The sequence below is a fragment of the Meleagris gallopavo genome, chromosome 5 (genome assembly GCF_000146605.3).
Source record: "Meleagris gallopavo isolate NT-WF06-2002-E0010 breed Aviagen turkey brand Nicholas breeding stock chromosome 5, Turkey_5.1, whole genome shotgun sequence".
In the NCBI taxonomy this organism is placed as follows: domain Eukaryota; kingdom Metazoa; phylum Chordata; class Aves; order Galliformes; family Phasianidae; genus Meleagris; species Meleagris gallopavo.
The window spans coordinates 14,286,164-14,300,948 of record NC_015015.2 but is presented as its reverse complement, the minus strand read 5'-3'; the positions used below and the strand labels follow the sequence as shown (position 1 = coordinate 14,300,948).

The 14,785-nt window shown below is 37.1% G+C and overlaps 1 protein-coding gene across 7 annotated transcripts in view; it reads right to left on the bottom strand.

Moving 5' to 3' along the window:
• Positions 1–13,914, bottom strand: part of CHID1 (chitinase domain containing 1) — a 119,197-nt gene extending 105,283 nt beyond the window's left edge. For all 7 annotated transcript variants that reach the window (XR_793579.3, XR_793581.3, XR_002115019.2 and 4 more), the window contains exons 1-7: positions 13,796–13,914; positions 11,445–11,611; positions 9,484–9,633; positions 8,550–8,682; positions 7,456–7,500; positions 6,029–6,135; positions 4,510–4,571 (exon numbers count right to left, since the gene is read on the bottom strand). Coding sequence is in view for 1 of the 7 variants with exons in the window: in XM_003206307.4 (XP_003206355.1) it covers positions 4,510–4,571; positions 6,029–6,135; positions 7,456–7,500; positions 8,550–8,682; positions 9,484–9,633; positions 11,445–11,555 (608 nt within the window). In the remaining 6 variants the exon portion in view is untranslated. The remainder of the gene's footprint in view (positions 1–4,509; positions 4,572–6,028; positions 6,136–7,455; positions 7,501–8,549; positions 8,683–9,483; positions 9,634–11,444; positions 11,612–13,795) is intronic.
• Between the last annotated feature and the right edge of the window lie 871 nt (positions 13,915–14,785).

Genomic DNA, 14,785 nt, shown 5'->3' with positions numbered 1-14,785 from the left:
TTTAATGTTCCCAATTTCAAAGTATTTTGTCCCTTACAAAGTATGGAGATTTCCTTCACCCAAGGTTTGAGGAAGAGTTATTTTTTCAGAACTCACTTTTTCCAATACTGTCAGTCCATTGTGTTTGGAACATTTTGTAACAGTTCACTTCAGTGCATAAAAGTGGGCTGTCAGGCTGTCTGAAAGGCCTTGCAGAAGATACTGCTACATTCTTGTCTTCAGTTACGTGACCCTTCAGAACTCTCCAACTTTCCAACTTCTGCCACTTTCTTTTGTAAGTTAATACTCAGTGCTCCCTGAAATTTATGCCTTGTCAAGAAAATTGGACAGAATAAAGCTGTCTACTTCAAGAAGAAATTGCTCTTTTGTGCCATTTCATTGCCTAGTTAATACCAGAAAACCGGAGTGAATTATGGCAAATCTTTGATTAATAGATTAATTTTTCAGGGACTAACATGAAGGATAGAAGTGCCAGAAGAGGTTTTTGCTCCTATACTCCTACCAACATTAATAAGATGTCTGAAGGTCATCTTCTGCATGATGCCAAGTGCCTACAGCATGTGGTGGGTGAAAAAAAAACAGCGTGTTTTTCAGATTGATCCTGTGTGATGGCAGTGCCATCTGTCAGCTAATGCCAGACAAAGCAGAATAACGTTTTCACCTTCACATATACTATCAGATTCTGGTGAAAAAGGCATGAACGTGCCCACAGTGTAACTGAGGTGTCTGGGGAAAAAAAAAATAAATAAATCCATGCATAATATTAGCAAAAGAGACATTGTCCTGTCTGGCTGTTATAATTAAAACTGAGAAAGCAGAAGTTTTCCTGTTTAGTTCAGAATTTCCACCACATGCATTTCTAACCTGAAATGCCACGGTTTAAATAACTTGGAATATTCTGTTGTAAAATCAATCAAAGTTCTAGATTAAAAAAAAAAACTTAATTAAGAAGCAGGTTTGAACTGTAAGGGACAGTAAAATATATTACAATTTGAGGTATAATTTGCACAGGACATTTCAGCTGATTTAAGTTTTTGTTTAGAAACTCATTTCCTATGTGTTAGAATCAAGGACATGAAGCTGAGTACTTTTTCACTATGCAATAATTGTCAGCATGAGAGAAAAGAGCATCAGTTAGATTCAGTCATTTATCTCACAAATTTGTCTTCTATCAGTACTCAGGAGCTTCTATTCTCGCAAACCACAGAAAAGAAGTAGGTACCTACAGAGGGTACCTCAAAGCATCTGTACTGGACTTTTACATGAGTCTGAACTGATCAGTGACAGGCTCCTGTAGCGTAGGTCCACACACATCTCAATACAATTCAAGTTCTTCAGATAGAATAGATGGTATTTCAGCAGCTGAATATAAGAATCTAATGCCATTTTATACACCCAGAGGTATACAAAGCATGTATGCAGAATTGTTGGGTAAGCTTCAAGGCATCCAGGGCCCTCATATCCGAAGCAAACAGCCATAAATTAAGTTGATTACATTCTTTAACATAAAGCCAGGCAGCCACATTTAGGCACGTAATTCTGCAAAATTTACACTGTAAGTTGACAAATAAATGTTATATAAAAGAAAATAGCATGAAGGACTGGTATAATTTAAGACTTCACTTCTGCTGAGCATTACAGAGCAGGAAAAAAAAAGCAATCCTAACCCTAAATAAGAATTGTTACAATACTACGTTCTTACTCTTGAAAGCAAACAAGGATTAAGTTAGCTCTGCTTAAGAATATGTAAACAAAAGATACACAGTGAGCCTCAGACCACACTATTTCACTTCTTCTGGAATACCAGCTAGGATAAACAGGAAACAGAAAGCTCTTTTTATGCAACTAATTATTCCTTGCAGGAGGAAATCTCATCTGTTTCTGATGTTGAAGTGAAAACAAAAAAAAAAAAGCAAGATTTTTCTAGAAACATGCAAAGAGCTGAAAGGAAAGTATATAAATTTGCCTGTTCTTAAAAATTCTCAGTGATTACAGGTTCTCAAAGATGCTGGTGAGAGACCTTGCAGGCTATAGAAACCTTGCACAGTGCGAGCACTGTTACTGTTACCTCGGTATATAAAGATGCAGTGGCTAGAACAAATGTTATCAGGATGTTATCAGGCTTTTGAATTCCACTAAAGTTCAGGCTCAGCTAGTAAAAGGAAAAGGGAAAAAAAAAAAGGAAAAAAAGGTATCTCATAGAAACACTGATCTGAATCAGGAAAGCCTAACTATGTACCTAACAGTTAGTATCAATACCTCATATGGAGCACACGCAATTTCTATTCTATCAAGGCTTTACATGTCTGAAGATTAAATGGTCATCTCTGTCTTGATACATTCCTGTCAATTGTCCCCAGCTCTTCTACTGTTACGAATGTGCTTTATTACTGATGTTTATCACTTTGGAAAAACAGACACGGATCATGTATGAATCATGTTGCAATACTGCCACTCTGTGGGCTGAAGATGTGATTGCTCTACCCTTTCCTAGCAGGGATGAGCAAAGCAAAGGGTGGCTAATCCATGCTTACCGATTTATCAGGACTAATTCTACTCTGCTATTCAAAGGCAAATTAATTGATCTCAAAGTAAAAGCACTTATTCAGAATGCTTGTCACTGCTTGGCTTCTCAGAGACATTCTGCAACTTAATCACCTCAACCACATCTAGGGCAGTGGTGGGTAAACACACAAGTGGGCTTACAGCTAAGCACTTAAATCAAAACTGGTGTTGAAGAGACACCAAAAAAAAAAAGTTTATAATCTTTATTTATACTCAGGTTTTTCTGCCAAACATTTTCTTTCAGACTTATGGTTAGGACAATCTTGAAGTCTTGCTTGCTTGCAGCCATGTCTAATCTAACATTACTGACTCAGAACACATGAGCAGTCACTGTTCTGCTCCTTGAGAGTCACCTCTTCCCATTCCTGTTTAGCAGTAACTGAAAGACGTTGAATATGTAGTAAGCAGTACCTCTACACTTTGCCTAAATAGCATTCTGGCTCTGAAGGCTAGAGCAACTACACTGTACCTCCCCTAGAAGGGCCAGTTTTTACTACAGGAGATGGGACACTGCTGGAACATAAACTCAACTCAGAGTTAAATAAAAACACATTTTATACTTGTTTGCCATTTGCAATACAGTACTTGCTGTTAGCTTGCTTACATTAGCTTTCAGCGAGCCTTAAATTTACTGTAATGCAGTCTGACTTACATTTAAAGTTAACCTATAGGGAAACATCAGATTTACTGAATAACAGTAGATAAACTGACCTCTATACCCAACTTCTGGCTTGCAGTTACTATTTACTTAAACCATTTTGTTGCCTGTCTTAGTAAGAGACTGCAATAGATCTGAAGCTCAGTAAAGAGATCCATCATCAAGAACAACCCGGCAAATTAGCTAATTACAAGGAAGAGCATCTCATTTAAGCTTCATTCATCCAACTGTAAATGGTGGAGCCCCTGACAAGGCTACAAAGTTCAGTCTTTGTTCCTAGAGAATTGATTTTATAGGGGAATGATAGGAGTCCCTTACTAGCACACACTGTTCATACCATCAGCCAATATCCTTTGCCCTAAACTGAATAACCTGGAGGATCCTTTCAGAAAGGTGAAAGTCTATCGTAACAAAGTCTGCATTCTATAGAAATCTCTTTATTTTCCCACAGACATTTTAAGCAGTGGAGAGATAATAGGAGTACTATGTTTTAGGGAATGGATGCCTGAATTTCCTGAGGCAACTAATCCAAAATTTTGAGTATGCTGCACTGAATCAGTCATTTCACCACACGTTCTGCCTTTTTCTTCTGAAGTTCAGAATTTGCTTTACCTATAGTCTATCCAAAGCATTGAGGTAGCCAAGGGGCTTTTGCTCAAGGAAAATAGATTAGAACGTATCAGGAAACAGCTTAATACAGGTAGACCCTTCAGTTTTTACAAATGCAACAAATTCAGTCTCTGTGAAACTTCATAGTAGAGTTACCAAAAGGTAGTTCAGCTACTCTAAGGTTCTAAAACTGCTGTGCTTGCAAAAACTGGAAGCCCGTTTCTCCATAGATTTGCTTCAGGTTGGGGATTTTCATTCTAATTTCAGCACATATAGAAGATCTTAATATAAAATCCAGGAAGATTTCCTAATTAATTCAAAGTCAGTGCTATTTATCCAGTAACACAGGATGAGTGTGACAATAAAGGCCAATGCCAGCACCTGAGTACACATACAGTTGAGTTACTCTCTTCATCCTTGTCCAACAGTAACATCTCGCATAACTGAAATTTAAAGGGTACTGTGGTCTGCTAATTGCACTATGAATATTAATATGTAACCTTTGAGTTCACGTAGAATAGTTTTAAGACAAGTGGAACAATCTTCAGTTGACCTCGAGTTAAGTGTATTTATTTATAGAAAATGACAAATTCAAGTCAACATGGACTAATTAAACTTTAAAAAGATACTGTAAAAGAGGCAATACTTATAATTGTATCCTGAAGATTTATACTTACTTTTGCTTTTGATTTCCCAGCTGACTCCAAACTTCGACTACAAAGCCATTAAAATTTTCATTCTAAAAAAAGAAATTGACAACAATATACACTTCATCACCATGCTTATTCATTATGCCTGCAGAGATAATGCAATATTGAAGCACACAATCAGTTCAGCTGTTCTAGCAGTATTACAGTTTGAGCATGCTTCATATTCTTACAACAGTTTCATCTCAAATGCATCATTTCATGAAGAAGTCAAAGTGAAGCACAAATTGTTTAACTAAAATGCAAAAGTTGAAAAGCTCTATTAGTTATGCATGACTGACTTCTACTCTCACAGGATAAACCAGTATCAGATTGGGAAAAATGCAGCCATTAATGAAATATGGTTGTTAAGCAAATCAATTGAAACACATTTACATGTATATTGGGAAAAAAGTCATGAGCTGTTGACTCTAAAGATGTAAATACTAAACTGGAAAAGTCATTATTCCAAACATCTCCAAAATTAATCTTTCTTATGAAAATTTGTCTACTGTGATCAAGGATATTGCTGGACTTGAGCACCCTTAGCTTAAGAGGTTAATTGTTACAGAGGACCTAAAATTGATGTAGCAGTTATGAATTTTAAGAAAGTATTCAGTTCACCTCTTCATCCATCTTCCTCTAGAACGCAGATTTATTTACATCTTATAGCAACGGAGAGTATTCTTACTCTGACAGTAATTAGGCAGGTTTTCACAAAACAGCCACTAAGTTGAATGTCTCTAGGGTGCAGTCTGTCCAGTCCTAGAAGCATTGTTCCAAAGCATTAAGCTGAGAGGATGCAAAGGAAGTCTTAGCAAACAGTAACTGTTCCGTAAAGGAAACCCTCTTTTCCCTCCCTGGACTCTTAATTGTTTTATCAGATCTGTACAAAATTATGCAGTAAATGATATCTGGCAAACTATTCTTGATATTAAAAGTGACTCATTATGTCTAGTACACTGAAGCCTGAACATATTTGTGTAATACAGAAAACAGCACTCATTGTACCCAAGATTGTTTTGCAGCCCCTCAAAAAACCCAACACAATAACTCTAATAACTGTTACTGGCTGTTTTGTTGTCTTTTTTTTTTTTTTAATAGTAATTAAAGAAATCACTCTGCTCACTAGGTGACCTACATGAGAAGTTTATTAGCTCTCCATTACTGCTTTGATGTTATTCTGTACATCAGCTGGCTGGAACGGGTTTTATCAATTAGAGTTTACAACAGGTGGAAGTGTGCAACTGCCAATGATAACAGGTTTAGGATAATCAGACTTAAGTAGTCTCACTTTAGGCTTTCAGTTAACTGTACTTAAGTATTGCCATATTTCATACATACAGGAATTGGACACATTTTAGAATATATAGTTAAGATTTGCGCCTCATTCATATTTCGAACAGAATTTTATTTTGTAGGATGAAAACTGGAAATGAGAAAATATATTTTATAAAAGCAACCAGAAACCATGTCACATTGTTTCAAAAGCACTGTCGAAGTCTTTTACCTTAGCTAGCAGAACCATACTCTGGGAAAGCTCTTCTATCTCATCTTCGCTGCCAAAAACACTCTCAAAGTCATGGTAAGTCCAGCCATCGAACAAAATTCTAGGCACTATCAAGCAAAGAAGTCAATCAGTAACGAAAATTTAAAAAATTACTATCTACATTGCAACATTTCTGCAAAAACAGAATAGAAGTATAATTCTACAGAAGATACCACCAGGTAAATCACTAAACAATATATCTCATAGCTTGGATTGTTCTGGTTTTTTACTCAAATTTTATCAGCACAGAAAAGTTAACACCATAGAACATTCTTCTTTGTTTTATGATAACTCAAACATTAATTAATAGCTAACTGATGCCAGTTTTAAGAAAAGATGCATTCACTTGACAACTGAAGTTCCACTTAGGAAGGTCTTAAAAGAACACCAAAATGAAACAGCAGTCCTTCTGTAAGTTGTGACTCTCTTCTAACACAAGAATAGCAAGGTAGAAAAGTTCACCTCAACCTCTAATTTAGTCTAATTCAGCCCCATATTCAGCTTTTTTGCACCTTTCAAGAGCCTATGACAAATCTTAATTTTGGAAAAAAATCAGGTGCTTGAGGGTACTTCTCACTCTCTTTTTCCCCCTCCACCAACAACACATTTAAGACATTGAAAATGTAGTCAGACAAGAGTGATGAAATCTGCTGTTGGAACAGCTGAAAATCATGCATGCTGGAAATGCCATACAAAACTATGTCTAAGCCCTTTTTAACTATCAAGTATTTTAGAAGAGTCCAAAGAGATTTCAGGGGTTTTACCACCTGGCAGCTGAAGTAATTTAGAATAGCTCACTGAGCATTCAATTTTTCTACCTGTTTCATGTTTCATACAACCTTGTGAAGCAAGAAGAGCTTTACTAGTTTCAGGGCCTCAACTTACTCTTGTTACAGACAAAAGAAAGAAGTTTAGCACAGTTTTATCAGTGTAGCAATGTTTGCCATTTTCCCTTCAGACACATTGTGGCAGATCCCTTGAGGTCTCTGCTTCAAGGGTAGAAGCAAGCAGTGCAGGAAAAGACTGACGGCTGACTCAGATTTAGATTTCTTTTCTCGTTTATAAAAAGAGTGGAATCCCTGAGCAACAAGTTTGAAGATTATTCCCCAGGTAAGCACATCATTATAATGCAGAGTACCCTTCCAAAGAGGACCCAGTGGCCATGAGTTTAAGAGACAAGACACCAAGGTAAAACATTCGGGCACCAACAGAATCTACACTTCAGTTCTTACTTATCTATAGTTAACTGCTTATCATTTTCTTTTTGGACACCTCTTTTCATACATGCTAATCTCCCTTCTCTCCAATACACATGGAACACAGTTGTCTTTTGCTCTGCTAGCAGCAAAAGAAAATTGACAAAAACAACACATAAAACATAGGCTCACCTATTTTGATGTTTTTGGAGTTTTTTCTGACATCTTTCATCCAGCCTGTCAAACATTACCAAGAAAACAGCTCTTAAAACATAAACGTATTGACAAGGACAACATATTTTGAAGCACTCTTCAACTAATGTAGCAAAGTTTAGTTATATCAGTTTCCTTGCTACAGACTACTGGCTCATAAGCAACGCAGAGGAACCAGCCTCTGATACACAAAAATTGAAGCTATTCACCTCCACCACAGCATAACTCACAATTACAACAATCTTGCAAGAGTCCTTCCCAGCCCCTTCTCCTTGCTGCTTATAGTTCTGTTTCATCACGGAAAACATCTCATTGCTTACTGACAACAGCAGCTGTGTAGTCCTGGGAAGAATATGATTTTTCGTTTCTTTTTTTAGTTAGCTGGGTTTTTAAGTCTGGTTGTTTTTTAAATTCAGTTGGTACTTCCTAGTGTCCCATCCATTCCTTCTCGGTAGTCACTGCATTACAGTTAATTTGTCAGTAAGCACTAACATGGGAAAAACAATCTTTAGAGCTCTTTAAAATGGCATTTTACAGACATGTTTCAATCAAGTTCAAAACCAAACTAATTATTTAGTAAGAGCATACTATATGAATTCTGAATCTGCTGCAAGTTCCTTGACAGTGGAGAAAATTTTCTCTTCAGATTAAATTCATATTTCACTTCCAGAACAAACTCACTCACAGGGGTTCTTAGTTTATTTGTATGGGTTGTTTTTCGTTTTTTTGCAAGGGCAGAAGGAATAAAAAAAGATAAATAACTGCACAGTGCAAACACAAAGGTCTATTTCTATCTGTAGAGATTCTTTGTCTCTTCCTTTTTTAAAGGGGGCTTTGTAGATAGCCTGCTGTCTTTCTACTTATTATCTGGACATAAACTACATGTATTTGTGGAAGCAACTGAGAACAGAAAAGTTCACTGTGTAAAAATCTTTCTAAAACTAGTGGATGAAATTACTTGACAGTGAGAGGCAGTGTGAAAAACGCACGTGCGTGTATTAACTACTCATCAGTCTGCAACAAGAACAGTGATCCCATTTGTAATCCATATTCAAATAAAAAGGAAATCAAACCTTTATCTACATCGTGGAGCCCGGTGAACTGGAATCTCTCCTTGCCTCTCCTTCTCACTTGTAACCAGACTGGTGAGATTAATGTAAATTTATTTCCAAATATTTTAGCAATGTCATAGCCGTGGCTGTTCCACTTGCAAAAGAAAGGAGAGAAAGAAGAGTGAGAGATTGACAAGCAAGACATACAGACCACTTTGATTTTGATCAATAAAAACTCTTTACCACAAATGTACTCACTTGCTAAATCTCTGCTAGTTTCAGAAAACCTTCTGTAGCTTTATTTTTGCTTAAATAATAAAGCACTTATAACACTTTCATAGCTACATGAATGCCAATGTTCAGTTTATGCAAATTCAACTTAACTGGAGGAATTAGCATTTAGATTCAACAGAGATTTGAATGTACAAGGTCTGCACTTATGTTCAACAGAACTTGAGAAAGCCTATTTCTGTTCTAAGCAGTGCAAAAAAACAAAACAAGAGGCATTCTCTAAACAAAAGGAAGTAACATTTATTATTCAAGAGAAGATGCTTTGAACAGTAAGACTGGGTAACAAGATATCAGCTTGACAGCAGGATAAAATTTTTACTATTTACTTAGAAGGTTCAAGTTGGTAGCTGCATAATATAAGGATACTTAGTAGTATTCCTCATCTGAAAATACTGCAATTTTACATGGCTCATTCAAGAACAAAAAAAAATACAACTGTTTTATTGGTGAGAAAAATAGTATGACCTAGATATCCTACAAGAGATGGGTAGAACACGAGTTTGAGACCACCTGAATCTTGAATAATCCTTTGAATATCTGACTGCAGACTAGAAGTTCCAAATACTACAAAAATATTTTTATAGCAAGGATGCAAGAGGCAAGATTAGTACCGTTCACTGCACATTCATTCAAAGCACCAATTTTATTTGATTTATTAACTCACAGGAGTAATATATCCCAGAACATCTCCTGAGAAGTGTCTTTCTTTCATCTTCTTAGAGCAGTAGCTTCTGTGTTCCAGTATAATGTCCTTTGCCTTTGGATCTATAACTACCAGTCCCCGGTCCTGCACATTCTTATCAGAATGCAGTGTCTGGGGGAAGACAACAGGTTTTATAAGCAGCCATTTTCAAAAGCAACAGGCCTCAAAAAGAAAACAACAACATTAAACTCCGAGTACTCTTTTTAAATCATGTGAAATAGTTTGATTTAAAAAGCAAATAAGAAAGAGTTGGGAAATGATTTGTCATCACCAGTAATCTTACTTCGATTATAAGGAAAAGAAAAGGGAAAAAAATCATTCAGCACATCTGATGACTGGTACGTTCATAACATAAAGAGCAATTCTGCAAGAAGTTTTAAACTGCTGAACTGCATGTTTAACAACAGACTGGGGATCTGGGATAATCCCTGGCCATTGGACACATTTTAACATTAGCACTTACTAAGCCACAGTCTAGCACAATTAAACATGAAAATAATGCAAAAGCAGGAAAAAAAAAAGGCACCTCTTACCTACTATTAATGGCCAATCCTGAAAATCCAAACAAGAAATTCAACACCTAATCATTTGTAAAATTGAAAAACTAAAGATCCAGTTCATACCTTGCTGTTTTAGACTTGCATTAATCAGGATATCCTAGGTGGGATATCAATTTCATGTCTTGCTAAACACAGCCACTTAATCTCAGCTGCTACAAATTCTACAGTACTTGACAACAGCCTTTGTACTAGTTGTCAAGATCTGTTCAAAATAATGCCTTTATGTTTTCTTCTGCACTCTAGTCCCTGCTTTCTGGCTACTGCCAAACCAAGTTGGTGAAGAGCTCTTAACCAAGATTTCAAAGAAGACTTTTAAACTGGACATATTTTAGGTTAAGTATACTGCACTGTAGTCACAGCGAAAGTTCCAAACACCTTTGTTATAGAAGATCTTCTTGAACTACAACAGCACGGTAGACTTAGCAGTAAGTCAGAAGGCCAATAAAGCCCACACACTAAGAAAGTGTGCACAGTGAGCACACAGAAACAGGGTAAGGCAGGTCTCAACATTCTGTATTGCCTTTGCACCTAGTAGTTTTAGCAGCGTATTAGATTTTCTTCCTGGTAGACACTGAGCAAGCAATATAGACAATGAGAAACATATCTGCATAATGAAGGATTACCAATAATTTGAGGGACAAGATTTTGAATAGATCAACTGTCTCCTTTTTTTTTTTTTTTAAAGAGTGCTTTGCAACATGAAGTACATAAATTTGCTATATATGCACTGATAAATACACTTCCATGCATACCTTTTCTCCTGCACTGTTGTGCATTCTTATAGTTTCGAAAGAAAGGAAACAAGAACATGCTCAGCAAGTTAAGAGAGACTTTAGCACGTTGAATCATCTTCTCAAATTGCTATGGGACTCTGAATAACTTTTGCCTTCAAAGAAAACACTGGCTTGCAAGTTCTTCAAACTCTTCTTTCAGAACACAGCTTTCCCATTGGCAGCGCTGAGAACATCTCCACCACCTCTAAATGACCTGGGGCTCTTGGCCAACACTACTGCTCCCTCAACTCCCAACACAGGGATGGAGGTATGCTTTCTTTACATGCAGAAGGGGACAAAAAGTTCTTGCTTCTATAGCAATCTTATGCAGTTTCCATTGGAGCTGAAAGCTCCAGAAGTCTACCTTGTATTGGTTAAAGGAGTGAAGCATTTGCGACACTCAGAAAAGATGAATGAAAGGACAATTTCACATAGTTTAATTTGAGAATAAGCTTCAATAGAAATGTACAGTCGATTTCAACACTTTTTTTTTTTTTTGAAAGAATGAGAATACCCTTACCATTTCTCAAAGTTGAGTTATATCACTGCACATGTTAAATAAGACGAGCGTTTCAATTATTTAGCTTACCTTTTCTTCCAGTTTTTTTGTAGCAGCTTTCTTTGCGTCTGTTTTCGACAAGGTGCCTTCAGCTAGCCAGCAAATCACGGTTAAAGAAAGTGAAACACAGAGAAACCTCATAGTGTTTCTCCCGGTGTCAAGTTTTTCTTGTCCCAGAAATATAAGGGTTCAAATCTCTGCAAACAGAAGAGCATAACTGTTTAAGAGAAATTGAGTTTTCCTGTCTAAGAAACATCAATTCTTTGTCTCATCTTCTGCCCTGTAGATTAAGACTTATTAATGCAGCTGTTTAATAATACCTTCGGCTGGGCAGCAATATAGCAGAGTACTTTAAGAGACCCTCAAATGTGGGATCCTTGCAGCTTTTCTTTTAAATAATTCCTAAAGAAATACAAGGTTTTGCAGCTGAAATTGTGATAACTGCCTGCTGCCCAGAGCAGCACAGCCTTGCCTTTTCTATAGCACATAAGAGATACCACTGATCGTGCATAATTCAGTTAACAAGACACAGGTTAAATAAGGAACAGAAAAAAATATTGCCATGTGCTTATATGTATATCCCTTTATCACAACAAGCAAGAACTTAATGAATTTAATGAATTTAATGAATTCACCAAGTTGGTGATACAAAGAGAACTGAAAAAACTTTGATAGTTTGCTCCAAATATATATATTGAGAATTAATAGAGAACAGTTCAATTCAGTGCTATTTATCTGTCACAACTTAGTTCTGTCAGGAGAAAGATTTTAACAAAAAAAAATTCAAATATAGACAGAGACAGTTTTTTAGCCTTTCCCCATTCATGAGTTTCATGGTTTTTCAGATCCATGAAGTGGGTAAGATGAAAAAAGAAAGAGAATACTCGGCATTAGTGGAAGCGGAGCAGAGGAAATGGAGGGAAGTAATGTGCTGCTAATTCTAGATGTCCTAGGATCACAATGGGATTTTCTTTAGTGTATAATAAATCAGTTGCTCAAGACACATATCTGGCTGCTTCTCACAATACTGAGATCCTAATGGAGAAGGATAAATGTTAGCTTTCCCATAACTGTCCGAAGTTTTGTCAAATGTAACCCCTTGCTCTAAATTAAAACAAAACAAATTTTTCTATATGACTCAAAGAACTAACTTTTCTGCCACTCACTCTGAAGACTTATTAAATCATTTCTTCAAGCTATATTTACAAGACTTGTTCTGTTGCTAGCCATGAGGTCAATCCTAGTAACACTGAGATGAGATTAACAACACGTATCTGGACAAGGTTGGTTTAGCAGTGAGTTGCTGAAAAGTGGAGAAAGAGATCTTGCAGGAGTTGGGCATCCTGCACTAAAACAGAGGCAAGAATGTGACTAGCTAACAAAGCAGGAGAGTGATGGCAGAAAAAGTGCTTGAAAAAAATATAATGTCACTAGCACCAAAGAAAAGACATCTTCAAAGCCCTTGTGTACAAAATTACTTGAAGACTTTAATCAAGTCTTTAAAAGAATGCAAAAGTAAAAGCAGCAAGTCATCTAATATCTCCTGGATCCAGAGGGCAAGGCAAAAGTTAAATCAGGTATACCACTTTACATTTCACTATCATTAGTAGCTACGGTGTTGCTCTTCTTCTTTGCCTCCAAGGTTGCTAGTACTCTTGTTTCCAACATCCAAAAAGATTAGACAAAGGAAGCTGCTCTTGATAGCATCTACTCTGTTCCATCAAGCTTAGCAGGATCTATAAACTATTACAGATGGGAGCAGTTGAGAGCCTGAACAATCAATGCAAAATCTTAATAATTTGGACAGGATATCGATTCTTCCAGAAGCTGGTATATATTGATTTGGAGGTGTTTGATTTCACTTTCAGAAGCAATTAGTAACAGCGTTCACACTCCTAGAAAGAAGTTAGTGTTTAACAGCTGAAGCACACAAGTTAAAAAACCACCATTGAACTCCAATTAGAAATTGAAATGTGTTCATTTCCTTGATCATATCTATCTAGCAATTACTGTAAGCCAATATCCATTCCTGGATCTATAGAAAGTGCAGAGCCTGTAGCAACATTTTCTGCTAGTGACATTCCAATACTGACTCTTAGTAGGAACTTTATTTTATTAACTTCATCTTTAGCAACACAGTGGAATTGCCAGGTCACTGTGCCAATAGTTGAACAGTAAGTGAGATGACGTGGCTAACCCAGGGAGCTCAGGTGCAAGTAATGCACCTGAGTGACCAGAAGAGGTGGAGCCAGGATCCACCCCTCCTCACTCTCATTTAAGGGTTGGCAGCCAAGGGAGCAGTATCTCTCTGGATAGACTATGTTTCCCTGCAGCTGTTACTGCTTATTGGAAGGGGTGAGTCAGTTTTCCTTCTTTATTACCTGCTATTGTTCCACAGTACATGTACCTCGTTTGAAGGCGCTGTCATCATTTTCTTTTGCCATACAAACAGTATCAGCAAAAATCAAGCACAAAGATGGATCATTTTAGTATCTAAATATGAATAAATCAAGCTTTAAATAATCTACATGAAACTAAAAGCACAAATTTTGCAAGCTTTTCAAAACTAGATGCCCATCAAGTCTTTCCTCTAGCAAGCCTCCCTTCAACATTTTAATATCCTCATATTAACTAAACTAAAGAGTTTTGTTTCTTATCTTTTGTATTGCAACATGCAAGGAAAATTGAGGTTTAAGATTTGAGACATTTTTTTGACATGCTGATCTGAGGCCTTGGTGTCTCCCAAAGCCAGGTGACAGCCCCTGCTTAATGAGTCTCCCTGGGTAACACAGCCAGATATTTTAAATGCTGTTTTATTTAAAAGAAATAGAGAGGCTAGCATAGACTTATGTTGTCCAAAAGAAGCAGTCAAAAACCATAATCTTGGAGGTTTGCTCAGTAACTATTTAGAAACTATCCCGGACAATGTGATCTAGCTGTGGATGTCCCTGTTTGTTGTGGAGGAGCTGGACTAAATGGCTTTTAGTGGTCCCTTCCAAACCTAAGGGTTCTGTGAAATCAGAGTGAATGCTTATACGACACTTCTGAAAGAGGAAGCGGGTTCAAACTGCTGTGCTCTGATATGCAACCGTTTTAGTAAACGAAGCCCAAGCTACAAACTGTTGAGCTGCTGAGGGGGGAGGAAACAGTGAACCAAAGCCAACAGAAGCTAAATTCAGGGGCGAAAATAAACCTGTTTCTAAGCTGTGTTAAAAAGCATTCCCCTACTCTTCTAAGCTGCTCTGTTTTAACACTAAAAATTGCCTCCTGTACTCTGGAGATGCCAAAGCTTTCTCTTTTCCATCAGAACCCGCCTGCAGGCCAGCATAACCCTGCGGGCTCAGTCTGAGCGTGCCCCGCGGCCTACCTAC